The sequence below is a fragment of the Temnothorax americanus genome, unplaced genomic scaffold (genome assembly GCF_048541705.1).
Source record: "Temnothorax americanus isolate GAGA-0224 unplaced genomic scaffold, ASM4854170v1 Scaffold6, whole genome shotgun sequence".
Classification (NCBI taxonomy): Eukaryota; Metazoa; Arthropoda; class Insecta; order Hymenoptera; family Formicidae; genus Temnothorax; species Temnothorax americanus.
The window spans coordinates 6,926,196-6,946,995 of NW_027509751.1; the positions used below are offsets into that span (position 1 = coordinate 6,926,196).

The 20,800-nt window shown below is 37.1% G+C and overlaps 1 protein-coding gene and 2 long non-coding RNA genes across 10 annotated transcripts in view; 1 reads left to right on the top strand and 2 right to left on the bottom strand.

Annotated features, from left to right (window-relative positions):
• Window positions 1-20,800, top strand: part of Kcc (solute carrier family 12 member kcc) — a 78,843-nt gene that overhangs the window by 4,920 nt on the left and 53,123 nt on the right. For 3 of the 7 annotated variants that reach the window (XM_077419867.1, XM_077419868.1, XM_077419870.1), the window contains exons 1-2: window positions 2,239-2,365; window positions 7,664-7,720. In XM_077419867.1, the coding sequence (XP_077275993.1) occupies window positions 2,254-2,365; window positions 7,664-7,720 (169 nt within the window). In that variant the 5' untranslated portion in view covers window positions 2,239-2,253. Of the gene's footprint in view, window positions 1-2,238; window positions 2,366-7,663; window positions 7,721-16,221; window positions 16,359-16,402; window positions 16,612-20,800 lie in introns of those variants that run through there. The other 4 variants (XM_077419869.1, XM_077419874.1, XM_077419872.1 and 1 more) reach the window with 4 other exon arrangements.
• LOC143905186 (uncharacterized) lies at window positions 3,631-5,510 on the bottom strand. Its single transcript, XR_013259139.1, has 3 exons — window positions 5,123-5,510; window positions 4,429-4,662; window positions 3,631-3,950 (listed from the first exon to the last, which is right to left on the bottom strand). It is a non-coding gene; the product is annotated as an uncharacterized LOC143905186 (long non-coding RNA).
• LOC143904892 (uncharacterized) lies at window positions 11,204-20,799 on the bottom strand. Of its 2 annotated transcripts, none has more exons than XR_013259064.1 (3): window positions 17,723-20,799; window positions 14,044-16,558; window positions 11,204-13,954 (listed from the first exon to the last, which is right to left on the bottom strand). It is a non-coding gene; the product is annotated as an uncharacterized LOC143904892 (long non-coding RNA). The 2 variants fall into 2 exon arrangements; XR_013259065.1 differs by having other exon boundaries at window positions 11,204-13,239; window positions 13,349-16,558.

A 20,800-nucleotide genomic window follows, 5' to 3' on the forward strand; every position in this document is an offset into this window, starting at 1 on the left:
AATTTGGCACGCGATAAACACTCGCGGGAAGAAGGCCGCCGCGCGTCGTTCGACATTCCGCGTGACTGCAGCTGCAGCCGCAATGCCGCGTCTTCTTGAATAAGTATATAAGTATGTATACCAGCGATGAATTTCGATCGATTTCGCGAATTTAATCCGACCCCGTGATTAATTAAGCTATAAATTCACTTTAAAAAAAGTCTGACCTTCGGCTCGTGACCTTCGCATGAGAAACGCCACTTGTGACACCAGTAAAGCCGGACTTCGTCGACGAAAAACCTTGTCTTGGCAGGGTGCGAAGTTGGATCGAAAGGCGTAAGGGGAGAGTCTGCAGCTGCACTGTTTATTACAAAGCAGAAATGACAGTGATCGATAATTGCGCAGCCCCACCCTGCGATCGTGCACGTGTTACTCTTGTGATCATCCTTTCTCTATCTGTTTTTATTTACTTCCGTTTCTTTCTTTTAGACATTTTTGCGAAACTAGATTTTTAAATCATTCGTGAAACTTAAAATAAAATTTTAATACATTATACATAAAGAGGCATTTGAGATAAGGGTTTTATTAAAATTATTGAAAAAAATTTAAATAAAAGAGTACCTGAAAATCAAATTATGAAAATTTATGTAACTTAATTTACGTGATCTTGATTGCAAGGCCTTTGATTTTATTATCTTTAATTATCTAATTATATTATAATGATATTTAATTTTCATGCGGCATAATTAGCTTATTTAGTTATATGTATATCAAGTCTCTCTATTTTCGATTGCAATTAATATTTAATAATTCCAATACTAATTAGATTATAACGAGCGACTATTACTTGCACATTGTCCGTATATTCGGTGACTGCGATAAATTTGGCGTTAAATACCACCGATGTTCTCGTTTTGCGTTGACATTGAAACCGATTTTCATATTAGGTAAATGAAACTCGGCATCAGCTGGCTGTGTTTAGCGCGAAATGTTCAATGAAAATACTTGCATGTACGTTAGTCCGTGCACACGTGTACACGTCTGCATACAAGGAATATCATCACGTAAATATCAGGCACGTGGCGCCCTCGAACAATCGAAGCCAGAGGATGCAACTAGTTTGAAACTCTCTCTCTCTCTTTCTTATCCGCTCATTTACCCACACAAGGGGGATACTTTTTATATGGAAAATATTACAGGTCCTTAGAATCTTTTTTTTTTTAATATTATAATATGTTACCATCTCTTTCTGCGCAATAGTATAAAATCATATTCTTTTTTTTAAATTCTAATAATTTTAATTAATTTAATAAAATAGGTATACAAAATTTACGTAATATCTATTATTATTAGATCCAGTCTGGACCGTAAATGGCGTTTTTCTCTCTAATCGTATCGGTTTTGTTTTACTTATTCTTAATTAATTTTTTTTAAAATAAATTTTACAGATTTTTTCTTCATAGAGAAGTAATAAGACTATAACATAGAATATACCTTATAAAAGACATGAGAAGATAATAATAATAATGTTCTGCTTGATAATTAGATAAATTTACTTTTTTCTGATTGAGAATTTATAAAGTAGAAATCGAACTAGCATCTCTCTCAACTATAATAGCAACTTAATAGAGTGTAATCAAATAAATTGCGGCAAAAAGCTTTTTAATGCCTTTTTTTTGTTAGAAGACAATGGTTGCAAAAAGCAACCGAATGCGCGACCAACGCATTCGAAAAGCAATCGTATTTTCTGAAAATAGCGTTGCCTCGTGAAATATGTAGGATGCAAGATCGGGAAATGTCAGAATGACTCGTGCTCAAAAGACGCGTGTTCCCACATGCGAAACGATATGTCAACTTGATATTATGTATAAACCAACATTTCGCCATTCTGGCGCATCGCCAGAAGGAAGACGTTGCTTCTGAATGCGTCCTCGCCGAAATTATGCTAAACACTCGTTCGTTTCGTCAACGGAAGCGACGTGTGCGCTCACGTTTGAGAAAAACACGAATGAAACCCAGCATCCGCAAAACAGGCGTATGAATATACGAAAGGTCTGAGAACGATCTCAAAATTCGAATATTCGCGAGCGCGCAGGAAAAGTCATCGTCGTTGACTGTAACGCGCGACTTTTACGTAACGCAAGACAGCTTTAAGCGGACAATACTGGTTTGATCTCACAGTCAATTCCCCGTTCCACGAAAAGCGGTGGCCTTTCATTCATGAAGCGGATCTTCTCGTTTTGACAGAACGCGAGGCGCATTTCGACGCGAAGAATGCGTGCTGCGGCAGTGCTGTGCATGAGAGAGAACGAGGACCCCGCGTGTCAATTAACATTTATTCCGGGCGATACGTCATGGATTCCCGTCACAATACACAATAGGCGAGGTTAGTGAAAGGGAGAAAGAGAGAGAGCGAGCGAGAGAGAGAGAAAGAGAGAGAGAGAGAGAGAGAGAGAGAGAGAGAGAGAGAGAGAGAGAGAGAGAGAGAGAGAATGAAAAAGATAGAAATCAACAGCATTTATCCAGCGGTATTCTAAAATTACAACATTAACACACATTAAACGCCACGCGAGTTTCGGCACGAACTTCGTAAAAGCTCAATTAAAGACTGCGTATCCATTGTTATGCGGCACAAGTATAATAAGAGTAAATGAAACTTGGGACAATTATGCCCGTTAACTTGTTCACTCGGCTCTTTGTCGACACCACACATGCGACTACGTGTAGCTATTTAAATATTTTTATTAAAATTAATGTAGAATTACAAACAAACTTTGATCATAATTGATTATAATTTATCTGATAATTGACTTTAAGCATATATATTAACTAATTAACACATGTAAATGTACAAAAAATAAACAGTTTACTTCTTATATTGTAGAATTCAAGCGTCGATATATGTATAAAAATAAAAATTTCGATTCTCACGGTAACATTCCAATTTTCAACAATTACAATGGGACTGACTGAGGAATTCAGGGTTAAAGGGGGATTAAAGGGTTAAAACGCCGTAATCCGCCGCGTCAGGCAGGCGGAATTGGAGGCAAAAATCCAGCCAGCGATTAAATCATTCTGACGACATGACTGTCGGGCAGTTATTATAAAGCGACGCGAGAGCTTTAACCGGCTCGTCGTCGCGCGTGTGGAAACAATAACTCTGTAATTGGGCCAATAATAAAATAATCGTTAGAGACTTGGGAGCTGCATGCGGGTATACCATGTCTGTCTCGTCTCTCTTTTTCTTCCTCTCTCTCTCTCTCTTTCTCTCTTTTTGTGTACATTTAAGTGCGGAAGATGTCAGCCTCATTGGCGTGAAACATACAGCTTACGCAATCGCGGTTTAACGTCGTAGAAAATTTTGAAATTAAATCGCTAAAAAATTTACGAAAGTTAAAGTGCTGCATGGTAGTGTAAAATTAGCGTATTTCGTGGAATTAGGGTCCTAATCTTTTAATCAATTTTTTAATTTTTAAAAAGGAAAATTTATTATTATTTTACATTTTTTTTATCTTAGGAATCTTAATATTCTTTGTTTTAATTTTATCCTTATTATTATATTATTATATCCCTGTCCTTATATCATTACTATACAATTTTAGATCGCACTAGTTGGGAGAGGATTAATAAATGACTAATAATAATTTAACTTCTTTTTTAATTATATCCTACTTTTGTAACAAAAGGATAGCGGTAACATGCGAAATTATTAATTAAAATATCATAAAGTATATCGAAAAGGGACAATGGTAATATAAGGATGAATCTCTCGAAGGTTGAAATTCGCTGGCGTATTCGAAACAGTTCTGGGTTTCCGGACTTCCGACAGTCGATACCGTGCCGGCGATTTATCGGGCACAGAGTGCTCTGGTATCGCTGATTCCGATCGACAAAGGCCTTGGAAAAGCTAGCCATTATACCCAGGGTGGTCTTTCGCTGCTTATCGAAAATAGTTTCGTGTAGCACTTTTCCTTTAAAATGCAAATTTTAAGGAAAGTCAGTGCACGGAATTAAAAAACAATAACTTTAATACAAGTAACACACACATTCTATATCTCTCGGTTAATTCTTTGTATAGATTATACATATAACTTGGTACAATATTTCAAATTTAGATCAGATATCTCATGGTTATTGAAAATAAAACAGAGAAAGGCGTTTGATCGAATTTTTTTTAAAGAGAAGACAAAAGTTTATTGAAAAATTTGCCTTTGATTGCTAATACACAAGCCGTACTTTGAATGCATTGAATAAGCGATAATTGAAATATTTTTAAATGGGACATAGATAAGAGGGATGAATTAAGGTCTTCGCGAAAAGAAAGGTGCTGACGTTGTCGTCTGCTTTAAGCTCCACCCCGTGGCTCGGGATCGGTCGATGAAACCCTGTGAACCCCACCTTAAACTCTATCTCCGATAGAAATGTATTATGCAACGCACGCGTACTCACCACTGCCTTGCTCTTAAGCTGGACTTTTAATACTTCGTCCTCCTCGCTGATGTCCTCGCGCGTGATATCATATTCCGCGAAACAACACGTAAGTGCCTTTTGACATTAAATATTTTAATCGTGGGCGGCTCTGTCCCTCTCTCGCATTTACCGGACACGATTATGGTCGTCTATATCCGTCCGCTCTCTGAGTGAACGCACATCCCCCGGCTATATTGTGCCGCTATTAACAAGCTTTAAGCGAGAAGAGCATGTATTTGTTAACAAACAAACGTACATTAAGACATTTTACATTCATACGTTATCGGAAGAACAAATTTAAAGGCGGATCTTCTTTATGTTAAACACAGCGACGAGAAAGATATAAAATACAGTTGATCTTATTGCGTGAAATAGATTGGACAGGAAAGAAACTAAATATACTTACAATGTACATATTGTTACAAGGGTTTAAAAATCTTTCAAGCTATATAAGCGACATATGTTTGAAGCTACACTTACAATGTTAAATTGGCACATGCGGCAAAGCAGCGCGTAAAAGAGTTTATAAGCTCTTATTATTTTCAAAAATAATAACGTGAAATAGCGTTTCCGGGAAATGGTCGTTATTGCAGGTTCATTCGAACGTATTTTCGCTCCAGTAGACGGTGTAGACACGTAGAAATAATATTTTCTAAAAAAATAATTTCAATACTTGCAACTCCTCGCACGCGCGTCATAGGTCCTCGACGTAGCCTTGATACGAGCGAGATTACAAGGCGCTTCATTTACGAATAGGATGCGGGAGGCTCCTTTCGCTTGTGCGGATCATCCGCGAGATGCAGCCGTCCTGGACATCACACGTCGGTTCCCTTTGATTGTCGAGATTACAGGACGATGTTGTTTGCCGCACGTCGTTTGCGCCGTACTTTACACACGTGACACTTTACGTTCATCAAGAAGCGTCGGTGCATGGAACTAGCTCGGATCAAACGCGCGATTTCATTGCGGAGCGATGCAACTTGTTCGTGGATCAAGCGTCGAAAGGATTTGTATCACGTCTCTGATTTATCTGCTTCGACTGAAAAACGCGGCAGGATTACATAAGCAGCCCTACTGGTTTGTCTTTTGCATGTTAACTTGAAAAATCTAAAAAAGTAAATCTCAAATATTTTTCTTTTTTTCATGTTTTAATTAAACATTTTTTTTCTACTTGCTGTTATACTTATATGTAATTAGAGTATATAGTAATAGTTATCACGCAGAAAAAATATTTTTGTTGTGTCATTCAATTATCGATATAGCTGTCGCATCGTATATACGCGTATACGATTAATAAAAGTGTTTTCGATGGCAGAATTCGACGTGGTTCGCAAACTAAATATTTATCGTGTTATACGTGCATTATCGTGTGAGTATCGTTTAATCATTGCGTTCATCCAATATCCTCTAATTCGTTTCTGCCGAGTCCGTAGCAAAACAAATATTGGCGCTGCCAATGCCAGAATAATCCAATTTCAACTTCACCTTCCTCGATCCGTCGAGTGTAAAACATGTTAAGTCGGGTTTACGCGTCTCGTTGTTAATGCGTGATTTTTTTTAGGTTTCAAAGTGAGAGAGAGAGAGAGAGAGAGAGAGAGAGAGAGAGAGAGAGAGAGAGAGAGAATGAATCTGACATCGACGTGTCTTGTTAAGAGACTTACATCTGTTAATTACACAAGCATCTTAAAACAAAACAACTTAAAATGAATTACATATTTATGAAAAATAATAACCTCTATATTTCTTTTATGTAAAGGTAAGATTATGTAAAGGTATCTAATATAAGATGGTGTTAATTGAATTTGCGAGACAAGAAAATGTTAATTGGTGGAATATCGATTTAAAATTGTATATATAGGTATGTGGAATTTGATTAGAACTATCGGGAACTCTTGTGAAATATTATAATATTCAACGCATTTTGGTACTTTAGAGGAAAAGTGTCGTGCTAGATTCGCGAAGTTAGCATGACATTATTTCAATTTCGATTTTTTAATATAAGGAATGCGGAACTCTTTTTAATTTTTATCAGGAACTGTAGAACTATGAAAAGTGCTACCAGAACTTTTATAATTTTTTTGAAATTCGTAGAATGTCGTGCGAACTTCACAGATCCGTCAACACACACGTTTTTATTTCAGTTTAACGTCTGAGTTACAAGAAAAACGTCAAAATAAAGTTGCATCCGTTCCATGTTTTCTTGAGAAGTGTCAAGGCGAACCGAAAGTTGTCATCGACTAGGATATATTTCATATATTCTCGTGTTAGTTTTATCAAGAGACATAAGAACTATATAGGAAGATATATAGACAGACATAGAGATTTTTAGCAAAAGTAAGAAGTTAAATTGACGACACACATAGTATACTGACTTAAATATTTATTATATTAGTAAATTTAATAAAAATAGATGTAAGTAGATGAAATTTACAATTAGAACTAGCAAGAAGAAATAATGCAAACTTCGCCATCGACGCCACGTGACTAATACACAAATATTTCAGTGGAATTATTTAGTTTATTGAAATTTTTAATTATGTAAAAATAAACATTCGATATGAAATATTTTTTATATTTTACATTGTGGTGCGAAGTTTAGGCGTCTCAGATTGAAGAGGAATTTCTTATGTCAGGTTTGGGTGCGTCAGACCGTCGGCGTCGCTGGTTGACAAGAGAAGCGTTGAATTTATTAATCACATCCTGATGCTTCCGACATGAAAATTGATGGAGAGCACATTGATTTCTAAGATGTGTATACGAACATTAAAATTGGGTAGTTATTTACTAAACGCGTAGTAAAGAAACTTGATACGATGCCGCGTCATTGACACGTAATTATAAGATACTGTTGATACTGTACAATTATTAATAGCGACATATAATAATTAATAATGAATTATATGATTGGGGAGCTCTGATGCTGAAGCCGAAAATATTCAAAAATTGAAGTACTTTGAATGCTTCCGTTAAAAATAATATGTTCTCAATAATTAATTTACATTACTATTAATTTTGTGAAACATATAATAATATTGTATAATAAATTTTGATAAATAATAATGAATTAAGAAATTTTTTTTTTGAGGATACAAAGTATTCAGACATTAAAGTTCAATACTGAAAGCTCGACTGAAAGTTAGTAGCCTTTAGAGATAATGCTATATTTTCCAATGAACAATTAATTAACAGTATCGTTAATTTGTTCCTGTTACAGATCAGCAGCTAAATGGTACGCAGTTGGAACATCTGGTAACGGTATCTACAAACGCATGTAAGTAATCCGCAGCATTTAACAATAATCTCATTAAAGTTTTACGTGCAATAAGCGCGAGGTGGGCGCGAAGAAAGGCTTCAATTATTCGGATCATTAAAAGACCGTGTGGACTGAGTTAAAATTATATAGGTGAACAAAAATAAGATGGTTGTTTTAATAATAAGACACGTCAATTTTAAATCTTGATTTTACGTATATCGGTGGAGAACAGATTCGGATATTCGTTGTCTTATATTAATAAACGAACTTATATTTTTTTAAATATTTTTTGCGTACTTACCATGGTTACCTAACTTAATCAAGGCATTTAACTAATACGATTAATCTTTTATCACGTCTAATTAAGATATTCTCTCAAAAGATATTTTCTTACAAACATCTATTACGGGAAACCGGGGAAACTAATCATATCGCATGATCATGTAGAATTTATAGCAATAATATGTTCATCAAGAAATCGCGAACTGGCTGTATTGACGATGAAACATATGTGTTGTTCGAGACTCATTTAGCATAAACCTGTAGTATTCGCAATCATTTTGGTCCAGGCAGACGCGACTGCGATAATCAGTGGATTATGCATCAACCTTGACTGTCCAGCTATTATTAAGTGCAGCAATCATTCGTACCACGCGTTCGTAAATGTGTAATTAAAACGACAAGTTGTCGCTAATTGCTGCTTTCCTAAACAGTTTATGCGACTCGCATGGCAACGAATAGGAGTGAATAGGTTTTTTTCCTCGTTTAGATTCTTGTCCGCTTGTGTTTTTCCGTAGTTGTATCCTTCGCGCATAATTGCATTTTAAACGTGCATTCGCTGAGAGCGTGCCTGTATAATTCATTTTTTTACTTCATAACTGGTACACGGAGAAAAAAAATTTGTTAATCCCCAAAAATATTTTGTCCGATACGAGCAACTAAATGTTTTAGGTAGTTTAACCAAACATTAATTATAATTAAACAATTATTATGTTTTACTTATTATAATTATTAAAATTATTATTTAACAAATTATTATTATCATCAAACAAAAAATTTCTGTTTTATTTCAGCATATCGTGTATTACACTTTCTTCCTTTAGTGAATTTTATACTCAATGTGTCACGGCGTCTATTTATTTGCCGATTTTCGTTGCGCCGCTTTAATCGACTTCTGGATGGGCGCAACACAGCCCGGTCCTGACCCGAATCGTCGATTGTTGTTCGGCCGCGAGCAATAAATTCGCGAGTGTGCAGAGGCGAAACGGGAACTGTCTCCTCGACCTAGTTCGAAGCAGCGCCGCGCCGATTACACGCACGGGTTATAAGCATTTCGCGTCTGGAGGCGCGCTTTTCCGAGCGCATATTCTTTTTTTACGACGCGAGTGAAGAGACGACACGTCGACTTGTGTTGCATTAGCAACGTTATCTTTTTCAAAGTCGCTCGACGTCTTCGCTTAGGTAGGGGAGGTAAGGCACGCAATATTAAACATGTAAGAACAACTAGACCTTTCCATTTACGTGATGAAAATAGCATTTTTTAAATTTATTATTGCAGTTAACGCTGGAAATGCTTATACAATCATTCTATACAGCTATTTTAAGATATTTACTGCTGTTTGTACAATACTTGCATTATATGGTTACATAGAATTATCATAAAGAGAACAATTGAGAACATGGTCTCTGTTTAAATGTACTCTTAAACGATTAATAATAATTAATAATTGTATCCTAATGATATTGGTTTGCTTTTCCCTTGGTTTGTCACGTTCGTTTATTAATATAAGACAACGAATATCCGAATCTGTTCTCCACCGATATACGTCAAATCAAGATTTAGAATTGACGTGTCTTATTATTAAAACAACTGTCTTATTTTTGTTCATCTATAAAATTTTAACTCAGTCTACACGAATAATTGAAGCCTTTCTTCGCGCCCACCTCGCGCTTATTGCATGATAAAATAAATATGTTGATAAAAAAACTTGGAAATTATTAAAGAAACAAACGGGAAAGTCAGGTTAAAGTAATTAAACAATATGTGTCTAAAACAACTTTCATATATTATATTTATGTGATTTACGTGTAAAGATAGCTGAGATAATTGTGCGTACATAGTAATGGCATATTTTGAAACGTTGTATAATCTTCCGACGTGCAAAATGACGAACGTCATCCGGCGCATCTCTCTGAATCGCACTCACGATCGAATGCATTCCATGAAATTCGATGCAGTTAATTCGATAATAGGCTTATTTCGATAGATAATTCCTAAGTGAAGCCCTCAATGTTTTAGCATTAAGCCATAACAACGCGAATTTGTTGCTAGTTGAGCTGATCGATGGGTTTCGTTATTGTGCACGCGCATCGTTGCGCTGAATGTGACACATGACACATGTATATATTCGGCTATTATAATTACAATTGTCCGCTTTTGAATCGCTCGAAAGATTAAAGGAATGCTAATTCGCGTAAAATTGTTGGCTGGATGATAATAGCGTTGATTTCGATCATCGATATAATGTGTACTAATTGAAAATTCTCTGTGAGGGAAATTATAATTATTTTATAATTTAAATTAATAAGGAATAATACAATTATTTCATAATTAATTGTAACATAATCGCTTTCACACAATATTATATAACAGCGTCATTACGCGCGATGTAATAATAAATGCTGCAATATATGTTGCAATACGTCGAATACGCGTAATAAAAATAACAGCTATAAATAAATAGATGCGCGATTCTAAAACGTTTGTTCTCTCTTACCGTAGACTCACGTGTGGAATCGTGTGCCGTTTTGCCAAGTTTAATATACCTATACATTTCATATATTTATCCCAGACAAATATGTGAAATTATTATTTCAATCTAAACCTATGACACGCTTTGTCAGACACATCTCGTAGAAACTTATATCATCCGATATTTCATCAGTCAGGCAACTCGTTTCTTTCTCGCTGAACTCGTGACTCTCTACGATGAAAAAGTCAAACAGGGAGACGTGTGTAAATTCGAGAAGAATGATGCACTTGCACTATCGTTGAGACTGTCGCTTATTTTCTGGGAAAAATTTCGGCGACCACGAGATTAGTATATCAAGTTCATATTGCATATTGTATTTTTATTTTTTATTTTCACATAAAGAAGCGGTTTTTCGATGATGTACGCAAGTGCATGCGCCACGAGATGATCCCTGAGTTTTTCCAACATTTAATATCCTGCCGGAAGATGAAATACTTTCATCCTCCGCTTTGTTTCCACGAGGAAAATAGACGAAACCATATCGCATACACGATTTCTTCCCCGCATCTTGTTTCTTTTTCTTTGCTTTCACTTTGTTTCTTGTTGCTTTATTGTGTTTTCCACGACTCTTCAAGTTTTCCGTGAAAGACCGTTAAAGAAAAAAAGCTTATTAGTTTTCTAGAATCACTATTTTCAACGTCTGTTAAGCTCTAACCGGCGGTTAACTTTTCAGAAAAGCGAATAGAAATTGAAAATTAATCGTCAGTTAGAGGTTAACAAACATTGGAAATAATGACCCATACGACGATTAATTTTCAAAATAGCCAATTTCTATTCGCTTTTCTAAAGCAAATAGAAATTGGCTATTTTAAAAATTAACCGTCGTGGGTCACTATTTCCAAGTATCGTGCCGATTGTAAAACCCTATATGGGTCATGAATTATGACGTGCGAGACACATTTAATCGCGTTTTCCTGTATAAGTAGATGCCGCGCGAATTAATCAAATTAATCAAGACTGTCGGCACCACCATGGATCTTAATTCTAAACCTGTCAAGACTGAGAAAATTATTTTGAAATTATCGCGAAGAAGAGAAAGATCGTAAATTTATCAAAATATAATTGCAAATTAAAATAAATTGCAAAATTCGGGAACCATGATTGTACATACATTCTATGATTCTAAAGGTGCCTTTTCATGCTGACGCTCGACGCTCATTTTCAGCGGCAAGAAGGTCGCATGACCACAATTGACGCCGGCGTCGATTGCACGTGATCTCGCGATACGCTGAAACGAGCGTCCCATGAATTCGCACCTTTAGTCCGTATCAAGAGTTCTCTTATAATAATTTTCTGTCAATAATCTGTACTATAGTATATAAAAATTCTATATTATAAACCAAACTAAATAAGATATTGAGATTCTTACAAATGATCACAAGTCGATGTTGCTAAGTAAATTCCCATAGTAATCTCGTACAGCAAAGTCTGTAATCTTCTTCATATTGCATTTTTTGTTATTGCAAGGCAGAAAATGGAACATAGAACATTCGACACGAAAATAACAAATTGAGACAGATCATCTCTCCTTTATCGATGACTCGTATCCCTTGTGTAACAGTACTTAGAGCGATAACCCATTAGCGATGTTAGGATGGATGGTACGAAAAAGTATAAAGGTATAATAAAGTGAAAATGTCAAGGCGTGGCACTTGTTCGACATTTTCCACCTTTTGCGTGTCTCCTCGCTCGCAATATCGTGCACGAGGCGTGGGAGAGGGATATTTGCAATTATTGTTGCCTTTTCGATCACGAATAGTAAATGCCTCTCGCCGCGTCGCGTCGCCGCGTAGCCTCGTCTCGCTCACGTAGTTCGAAGGTAACGAACGCGAAGTAAGCGAAGTTCATTGTCTGCGACCTTATTCGAGTGCACGGGGTTGTAGACGATCTCTCGCGTTCGCAAATGTAGGCCTCGGTCGGTTAACTGGATCACGACACGCAATTTCTATCCTAGACCTTCGTGAGGCTTGACGCGACGAAATCCGTTATCGCGCGAAATCCGCAGGCGTCAGTTGATCTTGATTCCTGCAAGCGCGATGCAATATTCAAATCCGACGACGGCATTTAATTTTTTGCGACATGTCACGCGAACCAGCGCGATTTGTTATAAGATTTGTTTGTAGTTTTTGATATTTCCGAGAAACTTATTTCCTCGCTTATTGCCTATTATTTATCATTTATTTTTTTATAATAGATCTTAGCATGATGTTTATGCGATATAAACTCAGTGATTATATACACATATACGCATATATAACAACTCGTGTCTCTGCGTATGAAAAGAAACGACGCGTCGATTTTTGAACGTCAGGATCCCAACTCTTTTCGTCTAGTTCGAAAGAACTTTCAACTTAATTGAATTCTATTAAAAAATTTTCCCCACGACCCCAAATTCAAATCTTTAAGAAATTTAAGAATTTTCTATTTTTATTGGAAGTTCTTGAATTGAATAAAGAATTAGTTTCTTATGGATTACCCTGTACGTGTTCATCGTAATGTCCGTTGGAAGCGAGAGACTTGATACTGAATTATACATAGTAAAACCGACACGTGGGACGTCTGTGGTATACATGATGCAAATGGCGGTGTATAATCGCGCAATCCGATCTTGCCGCGATCGATCATTTTCTCTTCCGATCGCGGGGTCACGAGAGACGTGACGCTGATGGCCCATCGCGACCGTCGGCGTCGTCGTCATCATCTTCGACCATGTCAGACCCTGAACTGAAAACGAGGTTCATTGTCTGTGACCTTACTCTGTATGTCGCGGTTTTATTTGTAGATGCGAAGAGGCCTCGATTGTTAACTAGCGACTGGCATGCGATCCACCTACGCCTTTTTTCCCCTCGTCGAGAGCGTCGAGATTCGAGCCTCGAAGGGCGGTCGAGAGCCTTCCGAAAGCCTTGGTCTTGATCGCGTGACGCCACGTAGATCCAATTTGTTCTCTCGAGCGGAAGTCGAAAAATTATTCCCTTTCAGGCCATGTTTATCGCCAGTGTATCAAAATGAGAACAAATTAATTTCACATTAGCAAGGATCAACATTCGGCGAAGCCTGTCCTTTGGGGACAGGAATAATATTAATCGTCAAAGTTAATTTCCCAAAAGGAAAAACCTTAAACGGGCAATAAGAGCACAAGCGTGACGTTAAACCGCTAAATTTTATTCTCACAAGTCAAAATTAACGAACGTTTCGACCCTTCTTTGGGGTCCTCCTCAGCGTAAATCCTACATATAAAAATTAATACAAAAGTGGTCTGACGTCGCACAAACATACATACAGATAGTCTACCGCCGTAAACAACAAATCATCGCTGGTCAGTTATGTTAGATGTGCACTCCGACACGTTCCAGAGTATCGTCGCATAAAAGCTTCCTGGTTGGAGCGCCAGGAAATTTTCTCAACCGGATGTAATGTCGTTGTCATTGTGACGCAACGCCTGTGGACAAAATCGGAGTACCGTCCTCTCTCAATATTCATACCGGAACACAATAGATAACACAATAGATATCAACCAAAGTAACTCACAGGTTAATTTCCCAACGTCAATTATCAATATCTGCCAACATTAATTAATCCAAAATTAGATGCTTGTTAATTCCAAATATAATTTAAATAATATTCCGTTTTTCTCGTTATATATATGACACTTGATATGACAGATATGTGAGCATGATGTATAGAAAATATTTTGTTGCATAAAAGGTTATTTCGCAGATATGGAAGTTTCGAGTGGATAAAAATGAAGAGTTGATGTAAACAAGTGCGTCGGAAATTACGAAAATAGTTTTACATTAATTCAATCTTGTCGTTAATTTCGAGATATCAATCGCGTATAATTACCCACCCTATCAAGCGGCGGTAACGAAGAATAGCTACATATTAAGTGAACATACGAAATTATCGGAAGCTCGTCGAGAATCGCGCGGTACAAATTGGTCTGCCGATATTAATTTATATAACGATCGTTACTTTCCTATAAACTTTACTTTCGCTTTATCAATTTATAATCAAATTGGATCGAAATGTCGCTGTCGTTTCCAGAACTGATAAATATTTCTGACGTTTATGCAGATGTTGCATTATAGTAGAAGCAATATTGACATTTCTTGCACGTGTGATTTGGTAATAGATTTGAATAAATTGACCTCTTCTCATTTCAAAATTGAAATTGAAATTGAAATGTTAAACGTCAGTTTGTCAAACCTGTGCCAGACGTAGAACTCGAAACGATAAACAGACGTAGAAATAAGATTGTATTGATTTTAAATTGGAAAGCGTGAATATTACTCTCGCAATTTCTGTTCGTTCCGCAAGGGAGAACAGTTTGGTTTGTTACTTGTTTCTTGTCAAGCGGGTCGTCTGGCGCACGAAGTTCGATTACGAAGTGGAATAGGTATGATTGTGATCGGACGAACGAGTCCCGCGGGGCAGACCATTAATGGCGGCGAGTGCTGGTCGCAATCTTCGCGCAGGATACAGCACGTCGTTAAATGAAAGGAAACCGAGGTTGCAATCAGCAACGGGGTACGGATACGGTAGCGCGATACCTCCCTCCCGCGCTTTCCTCTTAAATTAAGTGTTCTAGGATCGTGGCCTGTGCGATATACGCACAACGGGTACATATGTCACATGCCGGGACCGACATATATTCCTCGAAGGGAATGCCGCGCTCGCGTCGAGATATTGAATTCCACGTGCGGACACCCTTTTCGGGACAATTGTGCCGATACTCCATTAATTTCACAGTTTCAAAACGATAGATGGTTATACTACGGTTACGGTATTCAAGAAACATAAACTATAATAGAGAAAAATGCCACAAAGTCAGCATGTATACTTGTTTCTTTTTATTAAAGACTTCAAAAAGCATATATCTCCTTATATTAATACCGTCTCGTCATCAATTTTTTAAATTGTAAAATGATGGATGAAATCATAAATGAATACTTAATTAACTTTTCGTAGAGAACTATTTTAGTTTCCAAGAATGCATGTCGTTCTCTTTGCACAAAGCTTTCTGATAAATGAATATCCCGCAATGCTGGGATGATCCGTGCACATATCTCTCGCCACAACAGACGTGAACGAAGAGATAATTGCCTCTGCTCTTTTTTCTCCGGCTGATGAACCGCTATACTACCGTTGAAACCATTTTTCTCCCGATATATCGCTAAAAACGTAGCCTTGAGCTTCCGGTGGTTAACAGGTGAGCCATCGAGAGATCAGATTCGGCGAGACGACGGTTTGCCTTGCCAAATGGCAGCGGATAACGCGTTAACAACCCGCAGGCCACATCTGGCACGTACGCGTAGGTAGTCAATATGCCCACATACATAGGCACACATACATACAGACATGTGTATACATAACGTATCTACGGTCGGAGAGAGAACTCCTAACTCGCCGTTAGCGAGTCGAGCAGTAGGGTGGCGAAGTGGGTGGCGGTTAGGTGGTGAGCGGATGGGTCGGTCGCTGGCGGGTGGTAGCCTACCTCTAGTCGGGTAGTAGTAGGTGCGCACCCTACGCGGCTACCAGGTGAGTGGGGCAGAGGCCAACCCCCGACACCCGACGCGAAACGCGAAAAACCACTTGTGCGTGTGTCGATCCTGGCTGTCGCGTCGTCTCCCGTCGCTCCGATAGTTTATCCTGATCCTCATTGTCATTACGCCGCGCGATTCCTTACGAGATAGGTAACACGTACCTTCTCGGTTTCTCCTCGTCGTACATACCTTCTCTCTGTCCTTCTCTCTCCGTCTCTTTCTATTTCCGTCTTTCTCGCCGGGTCACCCGGAGAACGGTCTTGCAGTGTCCCGCCCGAGGGGCGACATTCCAGATCGATCGTAAGTGATCTACGTCTACGTTGTGGTCGGACATAGATCGTCGTGTAAAGTGTAAAGCATCAACGACGGAGGAAAGAAGAGGGAGCGTTTTGCTCGTTTATTTGTTCGTTCGAATTGATCGCGAGAACTCAAAATAGTTGGATACTAAATGTTCGGTTCTTCCCGACCCGTGGCACGCAGGTGATTCTTGATTCTATTCTCTGAAAAAAAAAAAAAACCGGAGACTCCGTTGTACGCGAGAGGAATGTTTCGGGTGAGTCGAATATCCTATGAGGAAAGAATGTAAACTGGAGTGCAAAATGATATAAATGTCAAAGAAAGAAAACCTTTAGCTCGGGAACGAGCACCTGGGGTGATTTTTACATCCTACAGTATCGAAAAAGTAAAGCTCACGTCACAGTAATTTTAATGTGCTTTTTCCGATTTTTAAATATTTCTTTATTTTTCATTACTTTGTTTAAAAAATTTAGTAAATCTATACATATTTTGTTTCCAAATACTAATAAATTATAGAACATTAAAAAATATACAAAATGTAATTAATAACAGTGACTTTTAATTGGGATGTAAAAATCCTAGGTGACCATTTATACCAAGAAAAAAAATTAGGCGCCCGTTTCTGAGTTAATCAACTTAAAAATCTTTCATGAAAATATAGAGAAACTAGAAAATATATTTATGATATATAAATATGTAGATATATCATGTATTGTGTATAAATTCTATTATATCCTTAAGTTGCGAAAATACAGAAAAGAAATTATTAAACTCTCTAAGAATAAATACATTTATTTTCATGTTACGTAGAAAATATAAAAAGCATTGATAAGATAAAAAAGTAAAAGATTAAATAATAAAAAAGCATGAGTAATAAAAAATGAAAAATATAAAAGATATGAAAGTTTAAAAAATATATTTTGGCTTTTATATCATTTTGTACTTTCAGTGTATATTTGATCGTAGGAAGGCACTCATTTTTACATCATTAATAATGATTTTCACACACAGAGCAATAATTATTTTAAATAAATGAATTCTAATTTAATGCCTTTTTGCGACAATTTTCTTTCCCAGGATTATCGACACGTCTTCGTGATAGATTTTTATTTTGATTGTATTATAATATCGTTTTGCCGAAATCTGATTTTAATTTAAGACGGCACAATTTTTTTGCATAATCATAGTTGTGAAATTTTTTGAACGATTTGACATCGACATCAGAAATAGCATGACGATTCTTGTAACTTTGCAACTTTCAGATGTGACTTTGCGATATTCTCGAGAGATATTCTAAAAATCTAAGTCGTAGTATTCCCGATTAGTACTGAGAAAGTCATGCGACAAAAAAGTTTTGTAAATTTTACCGATCCTTGAAAGATCACGTGACGTCGATAGCAGAAAAGGCAGCGGCTTCATCGATCCATTCCCATTCCGAGCCTATCCGGGTGTAACTAGGCCGCCTTTCCAGGATCCTTGATGGACGATCTACTGTAGATCCTGAAGAGGAGTTTTGGAAGTTGTCTCAAGTAGATGTCTCGCTAGATGAGCCCGATAACTTCTTTACGGGATAGATCGTTCTTTCGTGGTAGGAAAATGATCTAGATTGCTAGCGCGCGATAGTTTTTCAAGGGATCTCTTAGAAAAAATTCCTTAATTTGAAACATTTTTTGTTTTTAAACATTGTTTCTTAAAATATTAACCAATTATTGGAGATAACAGTAAAATGGTTTAAAAGTACAATAGAAATAATTTTACGACAGGATAAAAATTATTGCAGAACATTTACAATTAATGTCATGCTAAAAATGGAAAAAATGCTCTAACAAAATATAAAATGAGGATTACGCTAATCTTATCCCAAGGGAATTGTACACGGAAAGAGTGACGCGGTATTATATTATAATAAATAAAAACAATTATCTTTGTATATGTTCTTGAATAATATAGTATCAGTTATTAATTTTAAAACTGATCATCTTAATAAAAATAGTATAAAAATGATAAAAAAAAAAACATTTTATTTATAAGTAGAAACGAAAAACAGATAGTTAAATAAACATAAATAGAAAATGATCGATCGTGAAGCTCTCATGATATGGAATTAATAGACATTAATACTCTAAGAAGGGAATATTCGGAAAAGAGATGAAAATTGAGAAATAAATTTTTAAATATAGAAACAATCGCGTGCTAGCAGAAAAAATGGAAAAAAGGCGATATACGAAAATATAATGTATAGAGTTATTTGGATCTCCACTATAGCAGCTGGTTGATACGCGAATCAACGAGCAGCAGACTGAGATCGATGACACCTATACAAAAATAGAAGGAATGCGCATTAGCTCACGTTTTGTTCGGTTAATTAATCAAGAATCGTGGTAGTACGTTTATATTGTGGCAATTCACAGACATAACGCTCGTAACGAATGTAGCACAACGCGACGTACTGGAGCGACTTGTTGCACATGTGAATGTGTTAATTTATTAATTTTCCGCGAATTCCGCCGTTGTTTCTTTATAACGGGGCGTTGCACTCGTCATCATTGCTCACATTTCCGTTACCGATCGCTAAAGATATTATTTCTCTGTTGCATTTTATTTCTATTATTATTACCATTTTCCCTTCTTGCTTTTCCCGGCACTGCAATTTGCATTACGACGTCTATCGACTTTGCCTGTGCAAGTTGTGTCACAAATGTTATTATTACGTTATGTTAATGGAACCCGTGGAATATTTCTGCAAACAACGATGAGACACGTTTCTCCGGGGATCATAATTCACCGTGTGACGGCAAAACGGGTCCTGCTTTCGGTCTTTCCGAACTCACGGATCGTTTTATCCACCATTCATCATCTGGGAGGGAGGTGTCGCTGTCAATTTTCAGTTCCAACCACAAGGTTTTTTCGATTCGTTCGTCGTACGGCAACGTTTTTCACCTCGACCTCGTTCGGAAATCGAGAGGAAGAGAGAGAGAGAGAGAGAGAGAGAGAGAGAGAGAGAGAGAGAGAGAGAGAGAGAGAGAAAGGCGCACATGTGAAAAATCGTTTGTACGTTAATGCGCAGTGTCACATGCGGGATCGATGATTCACGTAAACGAACGAGACGTAATCGGTCAGCAGAACCGGAATAACCGTTTACTTTATTTATACGCGATATCCGCGATTTATATCACGTGCGGCTGCGTAATGCAATTTCATAACGCAATTATGCGGGTGGCATAAATCTCGCGTGCTGACGATAGTACCAATGTGCTCACGTACACGAGTTAATTAATCGCGCGAACGTGACGAAATAGAGTGCATCTCGATTAAAGTCTTGAGAAAATTTTATTAAGGGGGCTCGTGAAAAAACATTCGATAAATAAAGTTTAACGTCTAATGACGCACGCGACACTTTGCAGTTTCGTGTGTATCTTGCGATCCCATCGCGCGAGTTTCAGTTCGCCGCTAATCAAGTCGGACGGCTTTCTTGTATTTCCAGGTCGAAAGTCACGACGGTAACGCTATTACGAACACTTGTTGTTTGTATGTATCTGTATACAGGTTTACATGACGATGTGGCGTGATACATGCTGGATGAGCGTTACGTTTTATCGACCGCTGACGTGTAATAGAAATAGCGGAGTCGTGCCTTAACTCTTTTTTTCTCCTCTCCCCGTAATGTTGCACCACTCGCAACCGGCATCACGCTCTTCTAATCAAGCAGATAAAACGGTAAAAGATAACATTTGAACGAATGAATGGCAGTCCATAAGCGTGACACACGTGCATCTCGCTTATTTTAAACGGTTATTTTTGTTAGCTTTTTTGCGTTTTTATTTAGTTGCTTTTATTTATTTCCGCAATTTTATCTAGTCTATCCATTTAGTTACTTTCTTCATCTCGCCGAGTGAGGTTCTTTATTTTCCCACATTAATTGTCGCTTTGATCTGATTTTTCCAGCTTTGTGGTGTATTTATTAACGTTGAAAAAGCGCGCGCGCGCGCGGAATCCAGTCGGGTCACAAGCGCTTGGTCGTGTCCATGAAGTATTAGCGAATTGGAAGCCCATTTAATAACGATCGATCGGAATCTTATTTACATTTTCAAGCGATATTCTAGAAACCGAGGAACGTCCGTGATCTTTCAATATATTTTCGATTACGCGCAAGTGTAATCTTGGTTTTTTTGAATTTACGCATTTAGGCAGCATAAAAATATAGTAAATATGCCAATAAATTTATAATTACACTTTGCTATATAATATTATACTTATAATTAATTAAAAAAGGACATATACATATAAACATATAATTTAGATAAGTCGTGCAACGATGTCATAGCAAAATATTATAAAATTCGATTATGCCAATAGAAAAGAGAGAATGCACACAAAGTTGCAAGTTTTTAAAAATGTGACAAATAAACATATATATCTCTTAAGATATTCATCAAGTGTAACGT